A 22,030-nucleotide genomic window follows, 5' to 3' on the forward strand; every position below is an offset into this window, starting at 1 on the left:
TACAGGCATGCGCCACCACGCCTGGCTAATTTTGTATCTTTAGTAGACACAGGGTTTCTCCATGTTGGTCGGGCTGGTCTCAAACTCCTGGCCTGAGGTGATCTGCTCACCTTGGCCTCCCAAAATTCTGGGATTACAGGCGTGAGCTACCGTGCCCGGCCCCAGTGTTCTTTATTAATATCTCTAGGAAAGGAGGGACTAGAAGCACAGACTCATCAGAATTCCCCAAGTTATCTAGAGGGTAAATATAAAGAAATATAAACATTATTAATAAGGGAAAAGGTCGTGAAAAAAGATGACGGGGAATTTGGATCTAGTAGCTAGCATCTCAACCTGGTATTCAGTGATCTGTACTGTTTTTCATAAAATTAGAAACCAGTTTGGGTTAATGATTCCCATTAATCATTTTAACAAGACATTTGTAGGACTTCAATGCTTTGAACACAGAGAATGTAAAGTGAAGACAGGTATTAAACCTTTTTTTTTTTTGTAGTTTTTATAACTTATTTGATGTATTTGATGATCAGCAGTTAGTTCACATCCACACTGACTGTAGGTTTGTGAAAGTGGTAACAAGTACATAACCAAAGTATACAGCTTGTTTGGTAAATTTCTGACCTCAGTATGTTTCCTGGACCACCCACTGTACATGGACACAGTCTGGACATTCCTTACTACTTTGGCCCTGACAGCTTTGTTGAGCCTGGTATCAGTGCACGTATCTGGAGTTTTCCATCTCCTTCGTGGCAAATTTCCGGTCTCTTTAAGAGCCTGAGGGGCACACTTCTTGAAGCCCACTCCACGGATACACTTGTGAATATTAACGGTGTACTCCTGGGTCACCACCTAGTTGATGGCATAACGACCATTCTTCTCACCATCCTTCTTTGCAGGAGCCCAAGTTGCTTAAATGGTTTTAGGTAGTAGGCATCTTAGCTATAAAAGCCCTGACTTGGCCGGGCATGATGGCTCACTTCTGTAATCCCAGCATTTTGGGAGGCCGAGGCAGGCAGGTCACTTTAGGTCAGGAGTTTGAGACTGCCTGGCCAACATGGTGAAACCCTGTCTCTACTTAAAAAATACAAAAATTTGCCAGGCATAGTGGTAATCCCAGCAACTCTGAAGGCTGAGGCAGGAGAATTGCTTGAACCCAGGAGGCGGAGGTTGCAGTGAGCTGAGATCATGCCACTGCACTCCAGCCTGGGCGACAGAGCAAGACTCCATCTCAAAAAAAAAAAAAAGTAGACTGGGGGCAGTGGCTCACACCTGTAATCCCAGCACTTTGGGAGGCTGAGATGGGTGGATCACGGGGTCAGTAGTTGAAGACCAGCCTGGCCAAGACGGTGAAACCCCGTCCATACTAAAAATAAAAAAATTAGCCAGGCAAAGTGGCAGGCGCCTGTAATCCCAGCTACTCGGGAGACTGAGGCAGGAGAATTGCTTGAACCAGGGCGGCAGAGGTTGCAGTGGGCCGAGATGGAGCCACTGCACTCCAGCCTGGGCAACAGAGTGAGATTCCATCTTAAAAAAGACAAAACAAGGCCGGGCACGGTGGTTCACACCTATAATCCCAGCACTTTGGGAGGCTGAAGCAGGTGGATCACCTGAGGTCAGGAATTCGAGACCAGCCTGAACAATATGGTGAAAGCCCTTCTCTACTAAAAATACAAAAATTAGCCGGACGTGGTGGGGCACTCCTGTAGTCCCAGCTATTCGGGAGGCTGAAACAGGAGAACTGCTTGAACCTGGGCAGCAGAGGTTGCAGTGAGCCGAGATCACACCACTGCTCTGGGCGACAGAGCAAGACTCTCTCTCAAAAACAAAAACAAAAAACAAAACAAAACAAAACGCCTTGACTGGCTAATAGAAATCTCTTTGCACACTAATAACATGTCATTTGGTTTGAGCTACAAACATTAGTGTGCTTACGTGCCAGGGGCTAAGAAATTACATAATTTTTTTTTTTTTGAGCTGGAGTCTCACTCTGTTGCCCAGGCTGGAGTGCAGTAGCACGATCTCAGCTCACCGCAACCTCTTCCTCCCAGGTTGAAGCAATTCTCCTGTCTCAGCCTCCCAAGTAGCTGGGACGACAGGTGCCCACAATGCCCAGCTAATTTTTGTATTTTTAGTAGAGATGGGGTTTCACCATATTGGTCAGGCTGGTCTCGAACTCCTGACCTCAGGTGATCCTCCCGCCTTGGTCTCCCAAAGTGCTGGGATTACAGGCACGAGCCACCATGCCTGGCCTAAATTATTTCAGTTTTCACATGCAGTCCTTGAAGGTCAATACAAGTTATCTGTGTTATAGATGGAAAAAAACTGAGGTTCAGAAAGGTTATATAATGTGCCCAAAGTTTCACACGAAATAAGCAGAGGATTTGGAACTCAGAGCTTCTGCTGCCAAATACTGCTCTAAGATATGCCAGCTAAAGTCAATTCCTTTATAAAAGGAATTTCTTTATAAAAGAAACTATTTTCTTTCATCTGAAATCCAGAGAATGAGTTGACAGCAACTCTGAGTGCAGCCAAATACTTAAATATCCCTCAGAGTCTTATGAACCAAAAACTTCAAACTCTTGGGCTCAAGCCATCCTCCTGTCTCAGCCTCTCAAGTAGCTGGGACTACAGGTGTGCACCATTATGCCCAGCTAATTTTTTTTTCTTTTCTTTTCTTTTTTTGGTGGAGACAGGATCTTGCTGTGTTGCCGAAGCTGGTCTCAAACTTCTGGGCTCAAGTGATCCTCCTGCCTCAGCCTCCCAAAGTGTTGGGATTATAGGCATGAACCATCATGCCTGGCCTGAACCCAGAATTTTTTTTTTTCTCATTCTGTTGCCCAGGCTGCAGTGCAGTAGCACAATCTTGGCTCACTGCAGCCTCCACCTCCTGAACTTGAGTGATCCTACCACCTCAGCCTCCCAAGTAGCTGAGACTATATAGGCACATGCCACCACCCATAGCTAACTTTTGCCATTTTTTAGGGGAGATGGGGTTTCGCCATGTTTCCCAGGCTGGTCTCGAACTCCTGGACTCAAGCAATCCACCAACCCGCCCCCAGCCTCCCGAAGTGTTGGGAATATAGATGTGAGCCACCTTGCCTGGCTCAGAACTTTTAACCAAATTAATTAGCCCCCATTCCAGTCTGCATCAAACTAGAAATAAAGTAGGAGGAAGGGAAAAGGCTTTTAGATGGAAGTAGAGGGGTCCATAAGAAGCTATTCCTTCCAGCCAGATAGCAGGAAAGAAGCTCAAAGAAAGAAAAGCAGTGGGAGAACTGTCCCATCAGTGAGTCCAAGGGCTGACGGAATCACAAATGGAGCCACTTTGTCCTCCCTGTTGACACAGCACTTTCCAATGCCATTGTAGCAGCATTTCCCACAGTTACTTAAGTTATTGTTCCTGAGTTTTAACCAGCAGGGACTTCCAGTTTACAACTGAAGTCTTTCTCAACTAGGGTTCCTCAGCCAAACCAGAACACAGAAAGATTCAAGTGACTTTTTTTCAGTTCTCCCAAGGACAATGTATGACAAATGTTAGCTCAAACACATACGAGAGAAGTTAATTTATCATCAGAATGGGTGTCTTGGGGTATATGGGCTAACTTATCTTACAGAACCTGACTGGGAAAGACAGGAGGTGAGGTAGAAGTTTAGTCAATCAGTAATTGATCTGAAAAGCTCATCTGGTCCTGTTCAGTGTTTTATACAATTCTGAGGTTCAAGAAAGTGCAGCAACTCACCAAGTGAGAGGTATGCTTGCTGTACCACTGTCACAGAGACCGTGGGTTCAGGAGCCTGTAATTAAGAAAATAAAGCTAGGCATCGTGGTATACAACTGTAATCCCAGCTACTTGGGAAGCTAAGGCAGGAGGCTCACTTGAGCCCAGAAGTTTGAGACCAGCCTAGGCAACACAGCAAAACCCTGTCTGAAAAACAAAAAAAAAATGTTAAAAAAAAAAAAAAAAAAAAAAAAACCAACCCCAGAAAATGTGTCTATTTTAGGAACAATTCCATCATAACCAATAACTAAATAGAAATGTGTGGTATGTAAAGGGGTGAATTTTGTTTTCCTGGAAATTTCACTTATGCAGGAAACTTAATTACCAAACTTGATTACTTGATGATAAGTAAATAAATTAGTTGCTATTAGAGCTACTCTTGGGGAAGCAGTAGCATTTAACCGCCTGTTGGTGGTAGTAAAGAGTCTTCCCCAAACCTTCGAATGTTAGGCAGGTTATGCCTGATCACCAGTGCACTGAGTGGTAGGGACTGAGATGTACGGGGTGCACTAAGGCTTTCTCAAAGGAGCAGGTGCTACTCAGACCCCTCTCTTACTGCCGTGAATGCAGGCTCAGCATTATCAGATCTTGTTTTTTAACATTTCATTTAATCTTCCCAGAAATCCTATGAAGCATTCAACCAACAAGGAAACTGAGAGAGAGGATAAGTAATGTGTAGCACTGGGATCTGAATTCAGCTGTAACTCGAGAGCCTAAGCTCTTAGCCTTTTTTTTTTTTTTAAAGACGGAGTCTTGCTCTGTCATCCAGGCTGGAGTGCAGTGGCAAGATCTCCGCTCACTGCAAGCTCCACCTCCAGAGTTCACACCGTTCTCCCGCCTCAGCCTCTCACTACAGGTACCCGCCACCACGCCTGGCTAATATTTTTGTGTGTGTTTTTAGTAGAGATGGGGTTTCACCCTGTTAGCCAGGATGGTCTCGATCTCCTGACCTCGTGATCTGCCCGTCTTGGCCTCCCAAAGTGCTGGGATTACAGGCATGTGCCACTGCGCCCGGCCTCTTAGCCATTTTTTAATACTGTCCAACAGAAACTATAAACTCCAGAAAGTCCAAGGGTTGGCTGGGCGCGGTGGCTCAAGCCTGTAATCCCAGCACTTTGGGAGGCCGAGACGGGCGGATCACGAGGTCAGGAGATCGAGACCATCCTGGCTAACACAGTGAAACCTCGTCTCTACTAAAAAATACAAAAAAAAAAAAAAAAAAGAAAGTCCAAGGGTTACCTTTGAATGGTATAATTATGATTTTGATTTTACTTTTGTTCTCCCAAGTTTTCTTAAATGAATGCACAGTCCTTGTGTTATTACCAAAAAAAAAAAAAAATCTAGTACAACTCTCTTTTGTGTGTGAGAGAGACACTGTCTCACTCTGTCACCCAGGTTGGAATGCAGTGGTGCAGTCTCCGCTCACTACAAACTCTGCTTCCCACATTCAAGTGATTCTTGTGCCTCAGTCTCTCGGGTAGCTGGGATTACAGGTATGCACCATCACGCCCGGTTAACTTTTGTATTTTTAGTAGAGACAGGGTTTCACCATATTGGATGGTCTCAAACTCCTGACCTCAGGTGATCCACCCACTTTGGCCTCCCAAAGTGCTGGGATTACAGGCTTGAGCCACTGTGCCTGGAGTTTTTTTTTTTCCTTCTTGCTCTGTCGCCCAGGCTGCAATGCAGTGGCGCCATCTCGGCTCACTGCAACCTCCACCTCCTGGGTTCAAGCAATTCTCTTGCCTCAGCCTCCTGAGTAGCTGGGATTACACATGCGTGCCACCACGCCTGGCTAATTTTTGTATTTTTAGTAGAGACGAGGTTTCCCCATGTTGCCCAGGCTGGTCTTGAACTCCTGAACTCAGGTGATCCACCCGTCTCAGCCTCCCACAGTGCTGGGATTACATGTGGGAGCCACCGCACCCAGCCTCTTTTTTTCTTCCCCCTGCCACCCAAGAAATTTAATGTCTGAAAAGATCATACTTGTTCAAGGCCACACAGTGGCCTTGAACCGCCCGCTTCAGCCTCCCAAAGTGCTAGGATTACAGGCCTGAGACACTGCATCCAGCCGACAACTTAGTTCTGATGTGCAGCCTTAGCCCAGATGTTCCTGTCACATCTTTGTCCCTCATGCCAGGTCATATAACAGACTTCAACTTTCTAGTATTCATACTATGAATAAATATTTGTTGTGTCTAGCTTTGGGCTGGGTGCCACACAAAAAAAGAACTAGTCCTTTCCTAAAATAATCTTATCGTGATAACTTAGTTTTTTGTTTTTTGTTTTTTTTTTTTTGAGGCGGAGTCTTGCTCTGTCGCCCAGGCTCGAGTGGTACAGTGGCACGATCTTGACTCACTGTAAGCTCCGCCTCCCGGATTCACGCCATTCTCCTGCCTCAGCCTCCCCAGTAGCTAGGACTACAAGCACCCGACACCAGGCCTGGCTAATTTTTTTGTATTTTTTAGTGAAGACGGGGCTTCACCATGTTAGTCAGGATGGTCTCGATCTCCTGACCTCGTGATCCGCCCGCCTCGGCCTCCCAAAGTGCTGGGATTACAGGCGTTAGACACCGTGCCCGGCCGACAACTTAGTTTTTTTGTGTAGCCTTAGCCCAGATGTTCCTGTCACATCTTTGTCCTGACATGACTCAAATGCCATTAGGGTCTGCCCTCAGTCTGTGCCCACTCAAAGCAGGAGGAGCATAGCTACTACTGAATACTGTATCAGTGATATAACAAACTGCTTATTTTTTTAGCCCAAGTATCTGGAAGCAGGCTTACACACTTTCACACCTTGAAACAATAGTGAAGCCTCATGCATATGTTCAAGCTCCTGTGTGTTTTTTACCAGTTTGCCATCTGAAGGCTTTAGTAAAGTCACTAGGTCCCATAGAACACTGGGAGATTCTTGAGCTGTCTGTGACACGTCTTGCTCAAGGGCAGCTGCACCCATCCACCAAATTGGCTGTGGTGGAAAAAGCATTCATCTTAGGGGTACCAGATTGGGCTCAGATCCCAGTTCTGTTACTTAGGAGCCAACATCCTTAAGTCACTCTTGAGGCAAGTTTGCTTCCCCATCTCTGCTTAGGTTTCTAGCTTCATCTTCCACTCCAGCAGACCACACCCCAGCCTGCTGAACTCCCTGTCCTTCTCTGAATCTCTGAGCTCTGGGTTCTCTTGCTTTGGGATTCATGCTGCTATACCTGCCAATAAGTCCATTTCTCATACCTTCATCCCCCAGTCCAGCTATTCTGAGGATGTGCTACTCACCCAGGCTGGACTAGGTACCCTTTCTATCCTTTGGCAGGCTGTGCTAACTTCTATTAGATTTAAAATATTTTGTAATTGCTTTTACCTGTCCCCACCAAAAGACAGTTGCCCATATAATCATCAAAAACTATTTGTTAAATCAATCCAGAGAAGTGATTAGCACTTACTTCTCAGGTCTGTTGGGACAATCTACAAACTGTAGGCTGTTATTTGGTCTACTATTGATCCCAGCTTCTCTATCTTTGAATAGTGCCCATTAACTCAAGAATATACCGCTTCCTTGTTCTCTCCTTCTTGCCCCTTCCACCATCCCCTAAAAGCCCCCTTCTCTGAGAGGGTAACCTTGAGCTTCTGGGTTTTGTAGATGTCTATACCTGAGATCCGACAATGTGGTAGAAGGCAATTGTGCTGATGAATTACTACAAAACTCCCATCGAGTCGTGGAGGAGTATTTTGTGGCCCCCCCAGGTAGGTGTTGCCCAGAGTGGTTTAACAGATAGTCTCACAGTGACCTTAAGAATGAAGCAGGAAGCGTGAGGACCAAAGATGCTATGTGAAGGCACTTTGAAAAGGATAAAGTGCATACAGATGGTGACATTAAGGTGGCAGTAGGGTCCAGGGTCATACCTCTAGGGGGCAGTTAGTAACAGGAATAAGCAAAACAGGATTGGGGGCAAGTGGGGTAAAGGTTTAGAGTGGATGGAAATCTGGAGCTCAGGATCTGCCTAAAGGGGCAGCTGACATTCCATGTTTCTCAAAGCCACAGTTAAGACCATGCCAGATCCTGTAATCAGCTCCAACTTTCTAGTATTCATACCATGAATAAATATTTGCTAGGTCTAGCTTTGGGCGGGGTGCCACAAAATAACCAGTCCTTTCCTATAAGAATCTTTTTTTTTTTTTTTTTTTTTTTTTGAGATGGAATTTCACTCTTGTTGTCCAGGCTAGAGTGCAATGGTGCAATCTCAGCTCACCACAACCTCCGCATCCCGGGTTCAAGCGATTCTCCTGCCTCAGGCTCCCGAGTAGCTGGGATTACAGGCATGCACCACCACGCCTGGCTAATTTTTTGTATTTGTAGTAGAGGCAGGGTTTCACCATGTTAGCCAGGATTGTCTCGATCTCCCGACCTCAGGCGATCCACCCACCTCAGCCTCCCAAAAGGAATCTTATGTGCGGCCTTAGCCCAGATGTTTCTGTCATATCTTTGCCCCTCTATGACATGATTCAAATGCCATTAGGGTCTGTGCTCAGTGTGTGCCCACTCAAAGCAGGAGGAGCATGGCTGGTACCGTATCAGTGGTGCCAGGCAGGAATGTAAACCCGTTTCTCCAGAGAACCTGGATACCTGGCATTTTGTATTTCTTTTTTTTTTTTTTTTTTTTTGAGACGGAGTTTCGCTTGGTCGGCCAGGCTTTAGTGCAATCTTGGCTCACTGCAACCTTTGCCTCCCAGGTTCAAGCAATTCTCTGCCTCAGCCTGCCTAGTAGCTGGGATTACAAGTGCCTGCCACTATGCCTGGCTAATTTTTTTGTATTTTTAGTAGAGACGGGATTTTGCCATCTTGGCCGGGCTAGTCTTGAACTCTTGACCTCGTGATCCACCCGCCTCAGCCTCCCAAAGTGCTGGGATTACAGGGGTGAGCGACTACACCCCACTGATATTTCTTAAATTTTAAGTGCTGGCAACCAATTCAAGCCAAATTCACCGTCCAAGCCAAATAAAACACACTTGCAAGCCACGTGCAGTCTGTGAGCCATCAGTTTACAACTGCTGGTGTAGAGATTTGCATCATCTACCTACTGTAAGTATTTTAAATAGAAGCTTTAAAATTACTCTGGGCTGACAGTAAAATCTAGAACCTTGGATAGGTTGACTGTTTTTATCTCCTCTGCAGGTAGGTGAGTACTGGAGTTGTTGTACTACCCCTCTGGGCATTTGGGAGTGGGACTAGCCAAAAGCAGTCAGGTAGACTGCTAAGTGCCAACTTCCAGTTCAGCATATCCCCTGAGGGAGAATCATTCTGAGCAGACTCCACGTAAGACATTGGCCCTGGTCAGCTCAAGGTGCCAGTTAAAGGCAGGCTCTGGTTGAAGCAAGGATGGGAAAGAAAGCTAGAAAATGTGTGAGCTAAACTTTTTTGAGACGGAGTCTCGCTCTGTTGCCCAGGCTGGAGTGCAGTGGTGCGATCTTGGCTCACTGCAAGCTCCGCCTCCCAGGTTCATGCCAGTCTCCTGCCTCAGCCTCCCAAGTAGCTGAGACTACAGGTGACCACCACCATGCCCAGCTAATTTTTTGTATTTTTAGTAGAGATGGGGTTTCACTGTATTAGCCAGGATGGTCTCCATCTCCTGACCCCGTGAGCTGCCCGCCTCGGCCTCTCAAAGTGCTGGGATTACAGGTGTGAGCCACCGTGCCTGGCCATGAGCTACTTTTATCATGCCTCCAATCCACTAAATCACCTGTTAACTGTGAAGAGAAAGGAGACTGTCCATCTCAGAGCCTGATAGTTGTGGCTTCAGACATAACTATTGATCAGACATGCTGTCTCCCACACAGAACCTTACTTCAGACTTCTTGGGACCACCTGAGTTCATGGTCATGGTCAGTCTTTCCTTCTACTCCTATCTGCATATTAGTGGCTACCTGTCTACTCCTTACTGAAAAAGGTGAATTTGGCTTCACTTAGAATTGATTCTTTCAGATACTCCGAGTTAGGAAAACAAGGTAGTAGCTATATTTACTTCCGTATTTTCCATGAGAAACTAAGTGATCAGTTAGCTCAGTAGAGCCAGCTAGGCAGCAGACTCAGCTATAACATTCTCTTTTGTTATTTTCAAACAGGTAATATCTCTTTGCCAAAGCTGGATGGACAAGAGCCATTCCGACACAGCTGAGTAGCTCATTCTGGAAAGGGGGTACTCTGTGACCATGTGGAAGCACAATGACAGTATTTTCTTACTGTGAACACTAATGTTCCTGCTTTTTTCAGTCACCTGAAAAAATGGATGCTCAAGCATTTCTTAACAGATTCTTCTGAAGACACAATTGGGAAAGATCTGGCCCCAAAAATGAGTTCCTGATGCTAACTGAGGTGAAAGGAAAGCGAAAGTCAGCTTCCAGGGAATTCACTTAACAAGACTATTCAGTATGGAAGACATTATTTATCTGCCTTTAACTCCCCCCAAAGGACTGTTTCAACTGCATGAAAGTGTCTTCTATCTACGTAACTGGTAGATGGAGCATCTTGATCACTATATGACAACCCTGGCTGTCATGTTTAGTTGCCATCTGCAGTGATTTGAGCAGCCCTATTTTTACCAAACATACCTGAATTTGTTCCTGGGCTCCCACTCTCTTCCTAGAAAAGGGCTACCTTCCTACTAAGGTCTGAAGAGTGTTCAAAATAGACTAGAGCTTGGGAACGCCTAATCTAGAACTATCTGCCATCCCACAAAGTGATTATATGCCAAAGGGATACTAGTCATACGTAGTGTTTCTCTTTCTGAAAAGAGAACTTATCCTAAAATTAGCCCTGGGTCTGCGAAAAAGGAGCCTTCTCCACCCCCAAAATGATTATTAAATTGAGATAAGTCCAAGATAAAACTCAGGATACCAAGGATAAATGAAACTTATTTAGCGATAAAAGTGATAGAATCAGAGTTTTTCCTCTAACCAAACTGCCAAGGTTGGTTTTGGCTAAGAATTTCCCAATAATATTTACGTTGCTTGTCATTTTTTTAGTTTTCTGAGACAGGGCCTCACTCTGTCACCCAGACTGGAGTGCAGTGGTGTGATCACATAATTTGCAGCCTCCTGGGCTCAAGTGATCCTCCCACCTCAGCCTCCTAAGTAACTGGGACTAGGTATGTGCATCACCACGTCCGGTTAATTGTTTTTTTAAGTAGAGATGGGGTCTTGCTATGTTGCCTATCTGTTCTTGAACTCCTGGCCTCAAGGGATCCTCCGGCATGCCTTGGCCTCCCAAAGTGCTGGGATCACAGGCATAAGCCACCGTGTGTTTATTTTTCCCATTCCCTTCCTTTATCTGCAATGCTTTTTTCTTCAAGGCAGCCTAATTTACAAGCTTGGCCTTGAATTAAAAGAGAACCCAGAACCCGCTCTTTGAGTTTACATTCTCAAACCAGTATCAGCAACTATCTATCACCATATAAATAAAGTTATCTACCCCTGCTCCTTACTAACTGGGTACAAGTTATTACAACTCAGTGATTTTTAAAATTAGCATGCCTATTTTGTGAAATCTGTGTACTTAATCAAGGACAACCACACATGTCAATTACTAAACGTTTAAAATATATTTCTAAACAGAATGGGCCGACTCAGTCACAGTAACTTGTTGATCTCCGTAGTAGAGCAACCCACAAAGACAGAACTGATTTTTTTCCCATAATCAGGGGTGAAAAATATACAACTTGTTTCTGAACCAAAACCACAATTTCTGCAGTTTAAAATGTTTCACTGCTAATATGGCCCTGGTAGAAATTATGTAGGTTTTTTTTTCTTCTTTAAAAAAAAAAAAATTAAAAAAATTTCCTAAGACACTAAATCCTCAATCTGGAATGTAGATTCTGAGCACAAAGCAGCTCAGTTAACCTAAAAAATAAAGAAAAAATTCCCATCACCTGTCTCAGTAGGGCCTGAAAGGAGAGAAGTAGTGTGGGGAACCCCTGCTTTGGTATGGAGAGTCACGGCCCCTTGACCCAGACCGAGACCGTGAGTAGCCATAGCTGGTGCTTCTCTCAGGATAAACTCGGATGTAGGAAGTTTCACCCTGAAATGCAAACAAAAACAAAAAGAGTAATGGGGAAAAAAATCAGAGCCAGAAGAATAAGCAAACCAACATCTAACAATAATAGTTAAATACTGAGCACTTACTGTGTACTCTGTACCTGGTTAGGCTATCTCATTAAACCCTCATAACATTATGAGGTAGGTACTCTTACTATCCCACTTCAAGAATGAAGAAAATTAAGACTTAAATTATATCATTTGCCTAAGGTAACACAATAAATGCCAATTTGACATGTTGATATTCAATTAACTATTATAAACAATATATCTGAATTACTGCCATTGACCCCTCTTCAAAGCTAAGAATTGGAAAGGATCTCAGGGGTCATATGGTTTAATCCCCTGCCGCCTCATATATGCATCTTTGGATGCGCATCTATGGAAGGAGCTAACCTGTATTTAATACCTTCCAGATGTGAGGACCTGAGCTAGACGCTTTAGATGTTATCCTCTTGCTCTAGATTCCTGACAAGTCTTGTGAAGGTGCTATTATGTGACCATTTTGCCTATGAGGGAATCAAGGTTCCAAGAGTAGTTAAGGTAAGGAATTAATAAGCAGCAAAGGAGTCATGTCCAGGCTGACTTGTCCCCAGGCCCTCTGCCTTCAGCCAGCATTCTCAGAAGATCCTAAGATGCCAAGGGGAAAGAACCCGGATGCTTTTTCACCTTAGGTGAAAGTCAATAATTGGAGTTACCCTTTCTGAGGCCCTGCTTTGCAGTGTAACTGAGGATCAGGTGCTGTTCTATTTCTGCTCCAAATTCAAGTCCTAGAGGACAGTCTGAACAAAAGCATCATTAAACCATGGAAGGACCAACCTCTAAGGCAAACACTAGTGAATTATATGAATCCTCAGAAAAAGAAATGAGCCCAGAGACCTGTGTCCCCAAATATCTGTAAATCTCATAGTAAGGCAGGACAGAATAACCAGAAAAAAATGTCCAACTGGTGGTCTGGTTTCTGGTCTCAATGGTACCAAAGGGATAGTCTCAAACTGAGATCCAAAACAGCAGCTGCTTTCCTACAAGGAAGGACATCAAGAACTACTGAGTCTCAAGGGTGAGATAATTAACCACAAGAAAATGTCACGGTTTAGCCTGGCACAGTGGTGCATGCCTGCAGCCCCAACTACTGGAGAGGCTGAGGTGGGAGGGCTGCTTGGGCCCAGGAGTTCAAGGTCAGGCTGGGCAATATAATGAGACTCTGTCTCTAAAATCAAAAATTAGAGAAACATAAAAATTATAAAATTAAAAAAGAAAATGTCATGATAGCTCAGGTTTCAGAGAGGATCCTGCACTACTCTGGGAAAAAAGTGAAGTGACAGCTCAGCCCTGACAGCAGGACCTAGAAGGGCTGAGATGAAGAGGCTGGCCTGTAGAGCTCAGCCTAGATCCACAGGAGGGGCAGCTGAGTTCACAGAGGGATACTGCCATTTAAGCTGGTTGTGAATGGGGTGATATCAAGACCAACTGCACTAGTATTCTCTCCAGGTTACAAATACCATGACCAAACTGTTATGTGATACTAATATGCAGAATAAAGCATATTAAAAAACAAACAATGCATACTTCTCTCAGCTACGACCCTGAAGGACTTAGGCATAGCAAATTCCATGGCTTTGTCCACCTAAGATAGATCTCTTATGGTACTGTGAGGTTACCAAATGGCATGGCCTCTTGCTTACCTCTGCTAGGTCAGGTTCAAGTGGAGTGATTTGAGTACAAGCTCCTCAACAGAAGGCAAGGACCCACCTCATGAGAGCGGAATTTGGTGTCATCCAGTTTACGCAGGGCATATTCCATGTCTTCTTTTCTGAGATACTCGACCATCCCCACTCCATCCTTCTGCACATCAGCATAACAGACATCCCCAGCTTCTCGCATGTGATCCTTCAGGTCCTGCCAGCTGCCTGATGGAGGAAGTCCTAGGCATGGAGAACATAAGAAAGCCCACATCCTTCAGCTATGTTAACTGCCCTGTTAAGAGCCAGCAATACCTACGGTCCCTTCTCCATGATCACTTAAATCCTGAGGGTCCCCAAATCATAAACCTTGATAAGGGACATGAAATCAGAAAAGAGCACTGAAGTACATGTGGTAAATAAACCACCTTGAGAAGCTGGTTTTAAGTCCATCTTCCAGAGACCAGACCTTTTCAACAGAGCAAGAAGTCTATCCCATTACAGGTATAGTATCTGAGAGTTCATAGCCTCTTTCTTTGTCCTTTAAAATCAATGCCAAACTCCTAATACTTTGAGTTCCAACTTTTTCCATTATGAAATTTAACAGTACCAATTATTTATTGCTTGACAGGGTTTCACAGGACATGGGAATTTTGAAACCAGACAATGAAATAACCAAAGAGTAGCTGAAGGTAACAATACAACAACAAAAAATCTAGTCTGTTTTCTTATAGGTGTGAATGACAAACTATACAGAGTACCTCTTAAAAGATCACCAACATTCTCCAATACAGTGGGGGGGAAGGTAAGACTCAGATGCTAAAACTAGTCGGGAGTCATACAACCCTACCTGATGTCATGAAAGGGAAATGTGCTCCTGCTCTCAAAGGCTGTGTTTACCGCTCACAGCTCAGGACTGCAGCCATTTCCTAATAGTTTTCTAAGCAGGATTTCAGAGCAGCATGGAGAGAAAAAAAGATAATGTATGACATCCTGAAGGAGGGAATAGAGTTCTGGGGTTAAAAAATTACAAAGGGACACAAGGTAGGCAGATACTGAAAGTATCACTATTTAAGCACATAGGAGTATGCTGTGACTGTGTGACATTCACATCTTAAAAAGGTGCCACGTTCCTCGATATGTTTCAATCCACCAGGGCCCTAAAACTCCCATGCAATATGCAGAAGGCCCCAGGTCTTTCCAGTGTGTTAATATTTTGAAGACAGATAAACCTCCCAGTTTAGCATTTCATCACTTATAAACACTAGACAGAAATAGTCTATACTTGCCAATAAAATCTCTAAGACTCCAAGTTACGGGGTTTTAAAAAATATTTAATTCTAAAACCACCACAAAATCTGATCTTCTTCAAGATCCGAGGCTGGGTAAGTTGTTCAAATCTGGCTCCTGAAATGCCTTTCTACCATGTCTGATGCAAGTATATTCCAAAAGAAGAGTCTTTAGAATTGTAGCTCAAGGGATTTTCCCATTATCTTCCCTTCTCACCACTAGAAAACTCCTTTACAAGAAGTATGTTTATGTTCTTCCAAGGCTGCACTCCCAGCGCAATTTCATTTGCAGGATGCTTGCCTCATTGGCAATCCAGGGCAGGGCTTCAGACTGGCACTGCACACAGGCTATTGAAAAGAAAGCCCCAGTGTCCCATGCACTGAAGAATCACAGTTATCATTTCTTGGAAGACAGACTCTGTGTTAAGTAGTATTTTACATGTATCATCTCATTCTGTTTGAAAGGAACATACCTGAAACAAGAACTCGGAAATCAGATCTTCTTGTAGGAGGCCCATTCCTCCCACCACGGGGCCACCCACCCCGACCTCCATAAGTCCTGGGGAACTCCACACGAAGCCGACACTGGCCATAATCATAACCATTTCTTCCATAAATAGCATCCTCTGCATCTCTGCAAAAAAAAAAAAAAAAAAAAAAGTAAAGTTTGGAGTTAGTGCTGTTCAGGAGGCCAAGTGACTTTCCAGTGAGGGGCATGAATAGTAAGCATAAAAGAGAAACCAAGAGTGAAGAAAAAAACACACAAATCAGGATCTTGATGCACTTCTGCTTCAGTCTGGAGACGTTTCATGATACTGGAATTAACCTTTACAGCTGTCACACACAGTTTTAGAGGTAAGAAATTATAATGAATGAGCAAACAGATTACTTCGAAGAGGGCTAATTCAGAGAAAAAAAAAAGAATCAACTGCTGACAGATTATTGATTTTGCCAATAAACACCACCAGTGTTTTTCTAACCTTGGTGAGCATTTTCTCAAAAAGCACACCACACACTAACACCTTAATATTTTTCTACAAGGCCTAGTGCCATAAAGTCTATGGAAATAAAAAGTAGCCAGTTAGCCAGACATGGTGGTGTACGCCTGTAGTCCCAGCTACTTGAGAGGCTGAGATGGGAGTACAGAGCTGAGATCACACTACTGTACTCCAGCCTGGGTGACAGAGACCCTATCTCAAAAAAAAGAAAAAGAAAGTAGCCAGTTCAGTTAGAGAGCAGAGTATTTGAGAGTAAATAAAGTAGCTGGGCATGATGTTTGAGCCCAGGTCAAGGCCAGCCTGGGTAATACAGTGAGACCCTGTCTTTAAAAAAAAATAAGGCTCAAAGGACAAAAGACAAATGCAAATGAGTGTTTTGTGATTAATGTGGAACTTTTTTTTTTTTTGAAACGGTCTTTTTTTTTGAAACAGAGTAGTCACCAAGGCTGAGTGCAGTGGCTGGAGCATAACTCACTGCAGCTTCTAACTCTTGGGCTCAAGCAATCCTCCCACCTCAGCCTCCTGAATAGCTAGGGCCACAGGCATGTACCACTGCACCCAGCTAATTTTTGGATTTTTTTGTAGAAAGAGGTCTCCCTATGTTGGCCAGCCTGGTCTTGAACTCATGGGCTCAGGCGATCCTTCCCCTCAGTCTCCCAAAGCGCTAGGATTACAGGCATAAGCCACTGCGCCTGGCCTTGGAACTCTAAAGTGTACCTTTTCAGCATGGTTTGGAGAACTATTTTGTCAAAAAACTCTCTGGATACAATTTTGCCAAAAGAGATAAATATTCAATAAAATTACTTTAAGTCTTTCCTAGGATTCTAGGAGAGTCAGGAATGCCACGCTGATTCTCCAGTATTGGATGGTAGAATGTATGACCTTGGAGCTTGGGTGGACAAGAGGAACTGAATGTGCTAATGAAGGCACTGTTCAGTGTCACAGGCACATAATCACTTGTAAGATTTTAGGACTAAAAGCAACAAGGACCACATCCAGTGCAACCTTGACTACATAAAATGCAGACTGGGAGAAGCAGAACTGCTAGGATGTCAGAACAGACTCTGAATAAAAATTGGCCTGCATTCAGGTCGGGCACGGTGGCTCATGCCTGTAATCCCAGCACTTTGGGAGGTTGAGGCAGGCGGATCACTTGAGGGTAGGAGCTTGAGATCAGTCTGGGCAACATGGTGAAACCCCTTGTCTCTACTAAAAAGATAAAAATTAGCTGGGCATGGAGGTGCGCAGTTGTAATCCCAGCTACTCAGGAAGCTGAGGCAAGAGAATCGCTTGAACCCAGGAGGCGAAGGTTGCAGTGAGCTGAGACTGTGCCACTACACTCCAGCCTGCGCCACAGAGCGAGACTCCATCTCAATAAATACAATAAATAAATAAATAAAATTAGCCTGCATTCAAATCATTATTCTGCAAATTACTAGTAGTCATCTCTAGGTAAGTGTTTAATCAAGTTTTTACATCTCTAATGTGAATAGTATGCCTATCTCACAGGATTATTATAATGGTTAAATAAGATACTACATGAAATGCTTTGCTTGAATCTTCACATCTAGTGACACCAAAAGATAGTTTTTCTACTATGAAAGGAATGAGGGAAGATGACAATGTAGCATATCATATAGTAAGTCTGCATTCAAAGAACAGAAGAGGGAGTTCAAGTCCATTGATCCCGGCCTGGCATGGTGGCTGAGGCCTGTAATCTCAGCACTTTGGGAGCCCAAAGCAGGTGGATCACTTGAGGTTAGGAGTTCAAGACAAACCTGGTCAACATGGAGAAACCCCATCTCTGCTGAACATACAAAAATCAGCCAGGCATGATGGAGGACGCCTGTAATCCCAGCTACTGGGAAGCTGAGGCAGAAGAATCACTTGAACCTGGGAGGTGGAGGTTGTGGTGAGCTGAGATAGCAACATCGCACTCCAGCCTGGGCGACAAGAGCAAAATTCCGTCTCAAAAAAATAAAAAGGAAAAAATCCCTTGATCCCTTACTAGCTTTCTCTCCTTTTTCTTTTTGAGATGAGTCTTGCTCTGTCACCAGGCTGGAATGCAGTGGCGCCATCTCGGCTCACTGCAACCTCCGACTCCCCGGTTCAAGCGATTCTCCTGCCTCAGCCTCCCAAGTAGCTGGGACTACAGGTGCGCGCCATCACGCCCAGCTCAATTTTGTATTTTTAGTAGAAACGGGGTTTCACCATGTTGGCTAAGGTGGTCTAGATTTCTTGACCTTGTGATCCGCCCGCCTCGGCCTCCCAGTGCTGGGATTGCCACTAGCTTTCTCTTTTATCAGTAACTCTAAATCCTCAATATCCTGATCTGTAAAATCTGGTTAACCACACAGGACGGGTGAGGTGGCTCACGCCTGTAACCCCAGCACTCTGGGAGGCCAAGGCAGGCAGATCACCTGATGTCATTAGAAACCAGCCTGACCAACATAGAGAAACCCCGTCTCTACTAAAAATACAAAAAAATTAGCCAGACGTGGTGGCGCATGCCTATAATCCCAGCTACTCGGGAGGCTGAGGCAGGAGAATCGCTTGAACCCAGGAGGCAGAGGTTGCGGTGGGCCGAGATCGCACCACTGCATTCCAGCCCAGGGAACAAGAGTGAAACCCCATCTCAAAAAGAAAAAAAAGAAAAAAGAAAAAAAAAAAAAACCAAAAACAAAAGAAACAGTACCTGCACCTCATGAATTGTTAAAAACACTAAATACAGGCTGGGCAGGTTGCTCACGCCTGTAATCCTAACACTTTGATCCGCTGAGACTGGTGGATCACCTGAGCTCAGGAGTTCGAGCCCAGCCCGGGAAACATGGTGAAACCCCCTATTTTATCAATCTAAAAAAAATAAGGAAATAAAAAAAGTTAAATACACACCATGGCACTCCACCCATAGCAACTGTTGAAAAACCACAATGGCACGGTTACCAAATAAGCGAGACATAGCCTTCTCCGGCTTGGGGGTAAAAATGCCCAGTTCCGGTTTTGAGGCAAATGAGGAGATACTAGGGACGAGCTGTCAGAGTCGACTCTTCAGCCATCAAAGCCTCGCGGTGCTTCCTGCCTGCCCTTCCTCAGGTGCTCTCCTTGCCCTATCGATAAGTCCACCCCAGGTAGGCCGGACACCCTACGAACATTTCGTGTTCCCTGGGAGCAAATGATGCTAGGAAAACAGGGTGCGGGCTCTTATTTGACCAGAGTGGAGTGACCAGGTCAGCACCACAGCTGCTAACCACCACCAACCACAGTTTTGAAAGTTCCTCGGCTTTTTCCGGCCTGAGGGCCGATGCTGTTTGCAAAATCACAAACACTCCTTAGAGCCGGGTTAGGAATCTAGAGTTTCCAAATCCCTGGAACCTTTAGCATCTCGCCAAACCTCCCTCATTAAAGGAGGGAAGTGAAATCAGCGCTCCACTCCGGCTGTTTTAGAAGTTTTCCCAAATCCCTGATCCCTTGACAAAGTCCGGGCCCCGGCCTGGCGGGGCGGGGCGCGCGAACGGCGAGCTGTTCCACCAGAGATCCCTCCACGACCTCCAGCGGCATCCGCGACCCTGCAGCTTGCTCTCCAGTCACGGCGAGCTCCGGCCAGGGAAGGGGCGGCGGGAAGGGCGAACGGCGACCCCGGCGCTGCCCCGGGGCCGCTTCCCCCCACGGTGCCGCCCCAGGCGGGAGGCGGACAGGGCTCATTTGGACCCCCCGAGGCCGGTGCAGGCGGGCTTGGGCCCTCCAAAGGCTCAGCTTTTGGATTTCTAAGTAAAATATTGGAATAATAAAAATAAAGGAAGTGACGACGGCGCGAAGGACGGCCCCGGCCTGCGAGGAGAGGCTGCCTCATCCTCCACCCGTGAGGGGGCGCCGTGGGGGGCTGCGCGGAGGCGGGGGGAGGGGAGTCCTGGGGGAGGGGACAGCAGGGAAGGCGGGGGCCTCAGGCACCGAGGGGGAGAGGGCGGGGGCCTCACCGGGGGTCTTCGAAGCGCACGAAGGCAAAGGGCACGAGGCCGTGCCGGTTCTTGAGCTCGATCTCGCGGATGCGGCCGTACTTGTAGAACAGGTCCTCCAAGTCCTTCTCGCGCACGTCGGTCGGAAGGTTCCCCACGTAGATGCGCCCGTCGCCCTCGCCGCCGCGCTCGTCCGCCCAGCCCGACATCCGCACCGCCCGACGCCGCGGGCCCGCCGCAGCCCACGTCGCCGCCGCCGCCGCCGCCTCAGCACGGGTCCCCCCGCAGCGTCCCCGCGGGCTCCGAGGCGCTCAGCCGCACTGCATTGTGGGAACGCGGAGCGGAAGCGAAGGGGTCGGCGGAGGCAAAAGGAGTTCTCTTAAAGGGGACGCGGCTGCGACCATTGCGCATGCGCGCAGGCCGGCGCCCCCTGGTGCGAAAGGCCTTCGGGCGCTGACAGGGAGAGCGTGGGGCCGGGCCGTGTGGATGCTATCCCCGAGCGCAGTTCACGCTCGGCTGAGGAGCTGGACAGGTGACTTGGGCTCCCGCGCCTCAGTTTCTCTCTGTGGCGCCGCCTACCTCACAGACCTGTGAGCACTCAGTGACGTGGGTAGCGCCCAGGACCTGCGGGGCGCAGGAAGAGTTAGAGTCAGGCGGAGACCGCAGGCTGACCCCGCAGCGGCCACAAGGAGCCCCCAGCGGCTGGGCTGTCGCGGACCCCAGCCTCAGGTCAGTAGGCCCCTGGGCCACCCTGTCCCCATTTTACTGTTGCTCAGAACTGACGGTGTCAGCATGAGATGAACTCCATAGCTTGGCCTTGAGTTTGTCGGAGTCGAGGAAGTAAGACTCATAATGACTATCACAGCGATCACTATAGAGTGCATCCGACTTGTGCTTTTCATCCTCTCCCGGGAGGAGACTGAGGCCACAGAGGGTCAGGAATGGAACCCAAAGCCATGCTCGCATCCTAAGTACCGAGTCCTTACGGAGCTCAGGTAGACACCCACCTTGGCACTTACTTTTCCACATTCACATCCCAGAACGCGGAGCATTGAACCCAGGGATCTTACAGTGAGGCCTTGCACCAGAAGACTTTTTGTTTGTTTTTGATACAGGGTCTTACTCTGTTGCTCAGGCTGGAGTGCAGTGGCGCGAACACTGCAGTCTCAATCTCGCTGGACTCAGGTGATCCTCCCACCTTGGGGCACCGTGACAGGTCTGCGCTGCCTCAGGCTATTTTCTATTTTTTGTAGAGAGGCTGGTCTCGAACTCCTGGGCTCAAGCGATCCTCCAGCCTTGGCCTCCCAAAGTGTTGGATTACCGGCTTGAGTCCCGTGTCCAGCTGGAATACTCCTAATCTAAAGACTTTTCAGGCTGGGTGCGATGGCTCAGGCCTGTAATCCCAACACTTTTAGAGGCCAAGGTGGGCGGATCACTTGAGGTCAGGAGTTCGAGACTAGCCTGAGCAACATGGGGAAACCCCATCTCTACTAAAAATACAAAAATTAGCTGGGCGTGGTGGTGTGTTCCTATAATCCCCAGTTACGCGGGAGGCTGAGGCAGGAGAATTGCTTGAATCTGGGAGGCGGAGGTTGCAGTGAGCCGAGATCACGCCACTGCACTGCAGCCTGGGCGACGGAGTGATACTGTCTCAAAAATAAAGATTTTTCATATTAAAAATGAAACCTGGCCAGGCGTGGTGGCTCATGCCTGTAATCCCAGCACTTAGGAGGCTGAGGTGGGTGGATCACTTGAGACCAGGAGTTCGAGACCAGCCTGGCCAACATGGCAAGACCCTCCTATCTCTACTAAAAATAAAATTAAAAAAAAAAATTAGCCAGGCTTGGTGGCACACCTGTAGTCCCAGCTGCTTGGGAGGATGAGGCATGAGAATTGCTTGAATCTAGGAGGCAGAGGTTGCAGTGAGCCAAGGTTTTGCCACTGCACTCCAGCCTGGGTGACAGAAGGAGACTCAAAAACAAGACAAACAAAGGGACTAAAACCAAACATTTAATTAGAAGGTAGTTCATTTCTCATTATATCATCTGAGCGTTTTAAAATCAAAACAAACCAAAAATTAGACACCCACATAGACTATGGAGTGTATATAGTTTTTGGAATACAAGTTGATAGTATACATCAGGCTTTCATAATATACATATACCCTTTGATCTTGTAATTCTGCTTGTAGGATTTTTTGTTTGTTTTGAGACAGTCTTGCTCTGTCACCCAGGCTGGAGTGCAGTGG

At 46.3% G+C, this 22,030-nt stretch overlaps 2 protein-coding genes across 2 annotated transcripts in view; one reads left to right on the forward strand and one right to left on the reverse strand.

Moving 5' to 3' along the window:
* The window catches only part of GATC (glutamyl-tRNA amidotransferase subunit C), a 17,604-nt gene extending 4,185 nt beyond the window's left edge, over positions 1-13,419 (forward strand). Inside the window, exons 3-4 of the mRNA XM_023204691.2 lie at positions 7,413-7,516; positions 9,893-13,419. Coding sequence (XP_023060459.1) covers positions 7,413-7,516; positions 9,893-9,945 — 157 coding nt within the window. The 3' untranslated portion in view covers positions 9,946-13,419. The remainder of the gene's footprint in view (positions 1-7,412; positions 7,517-9,892) is intronic.
* Positions 11,345-20,176, reverse strand: SRSF9 (serine and arginine rich splicing factor 9). Its single transcript, XM_023204679.1, has 4 exons — positions 19,804-20,176; positions 15,305-15,465; positions 13,613-13,785; positions 11,345-11,843 (listed from the first exon to the last, which is right to left on the reverse strand). Exons 1-4 carry the CDS (start codon positions 19,989-19,991, stop codon positions 11,700-11,702), a joined length of 666 nt encoding a protein of 221 aa, XP_023060447.1. The 5' UTR covers positions 19,992-20,176; the 3' UTR covers positions 11,345-11,699.
* Between the last annotated feature and the right edge of the window lie 1,854 nt (positions 20,177-22,030).

The sequence above is a fragment of the Piliocolobus tephrosceles genome, chromosome 10 (assembly GCF_002776525.5).
Source record: "Piliocolobus tephrosceles isolate RC106 chromosome 10, ASM277652v3, whole genome shotgun sequence".
Taxonomy (NCBI): Eukaryota; Metazoa; Chordata; class Mammalia; order Primates; family Cercopithecidae; genus Piliocolobus; species Piliocolobus tephrosceles.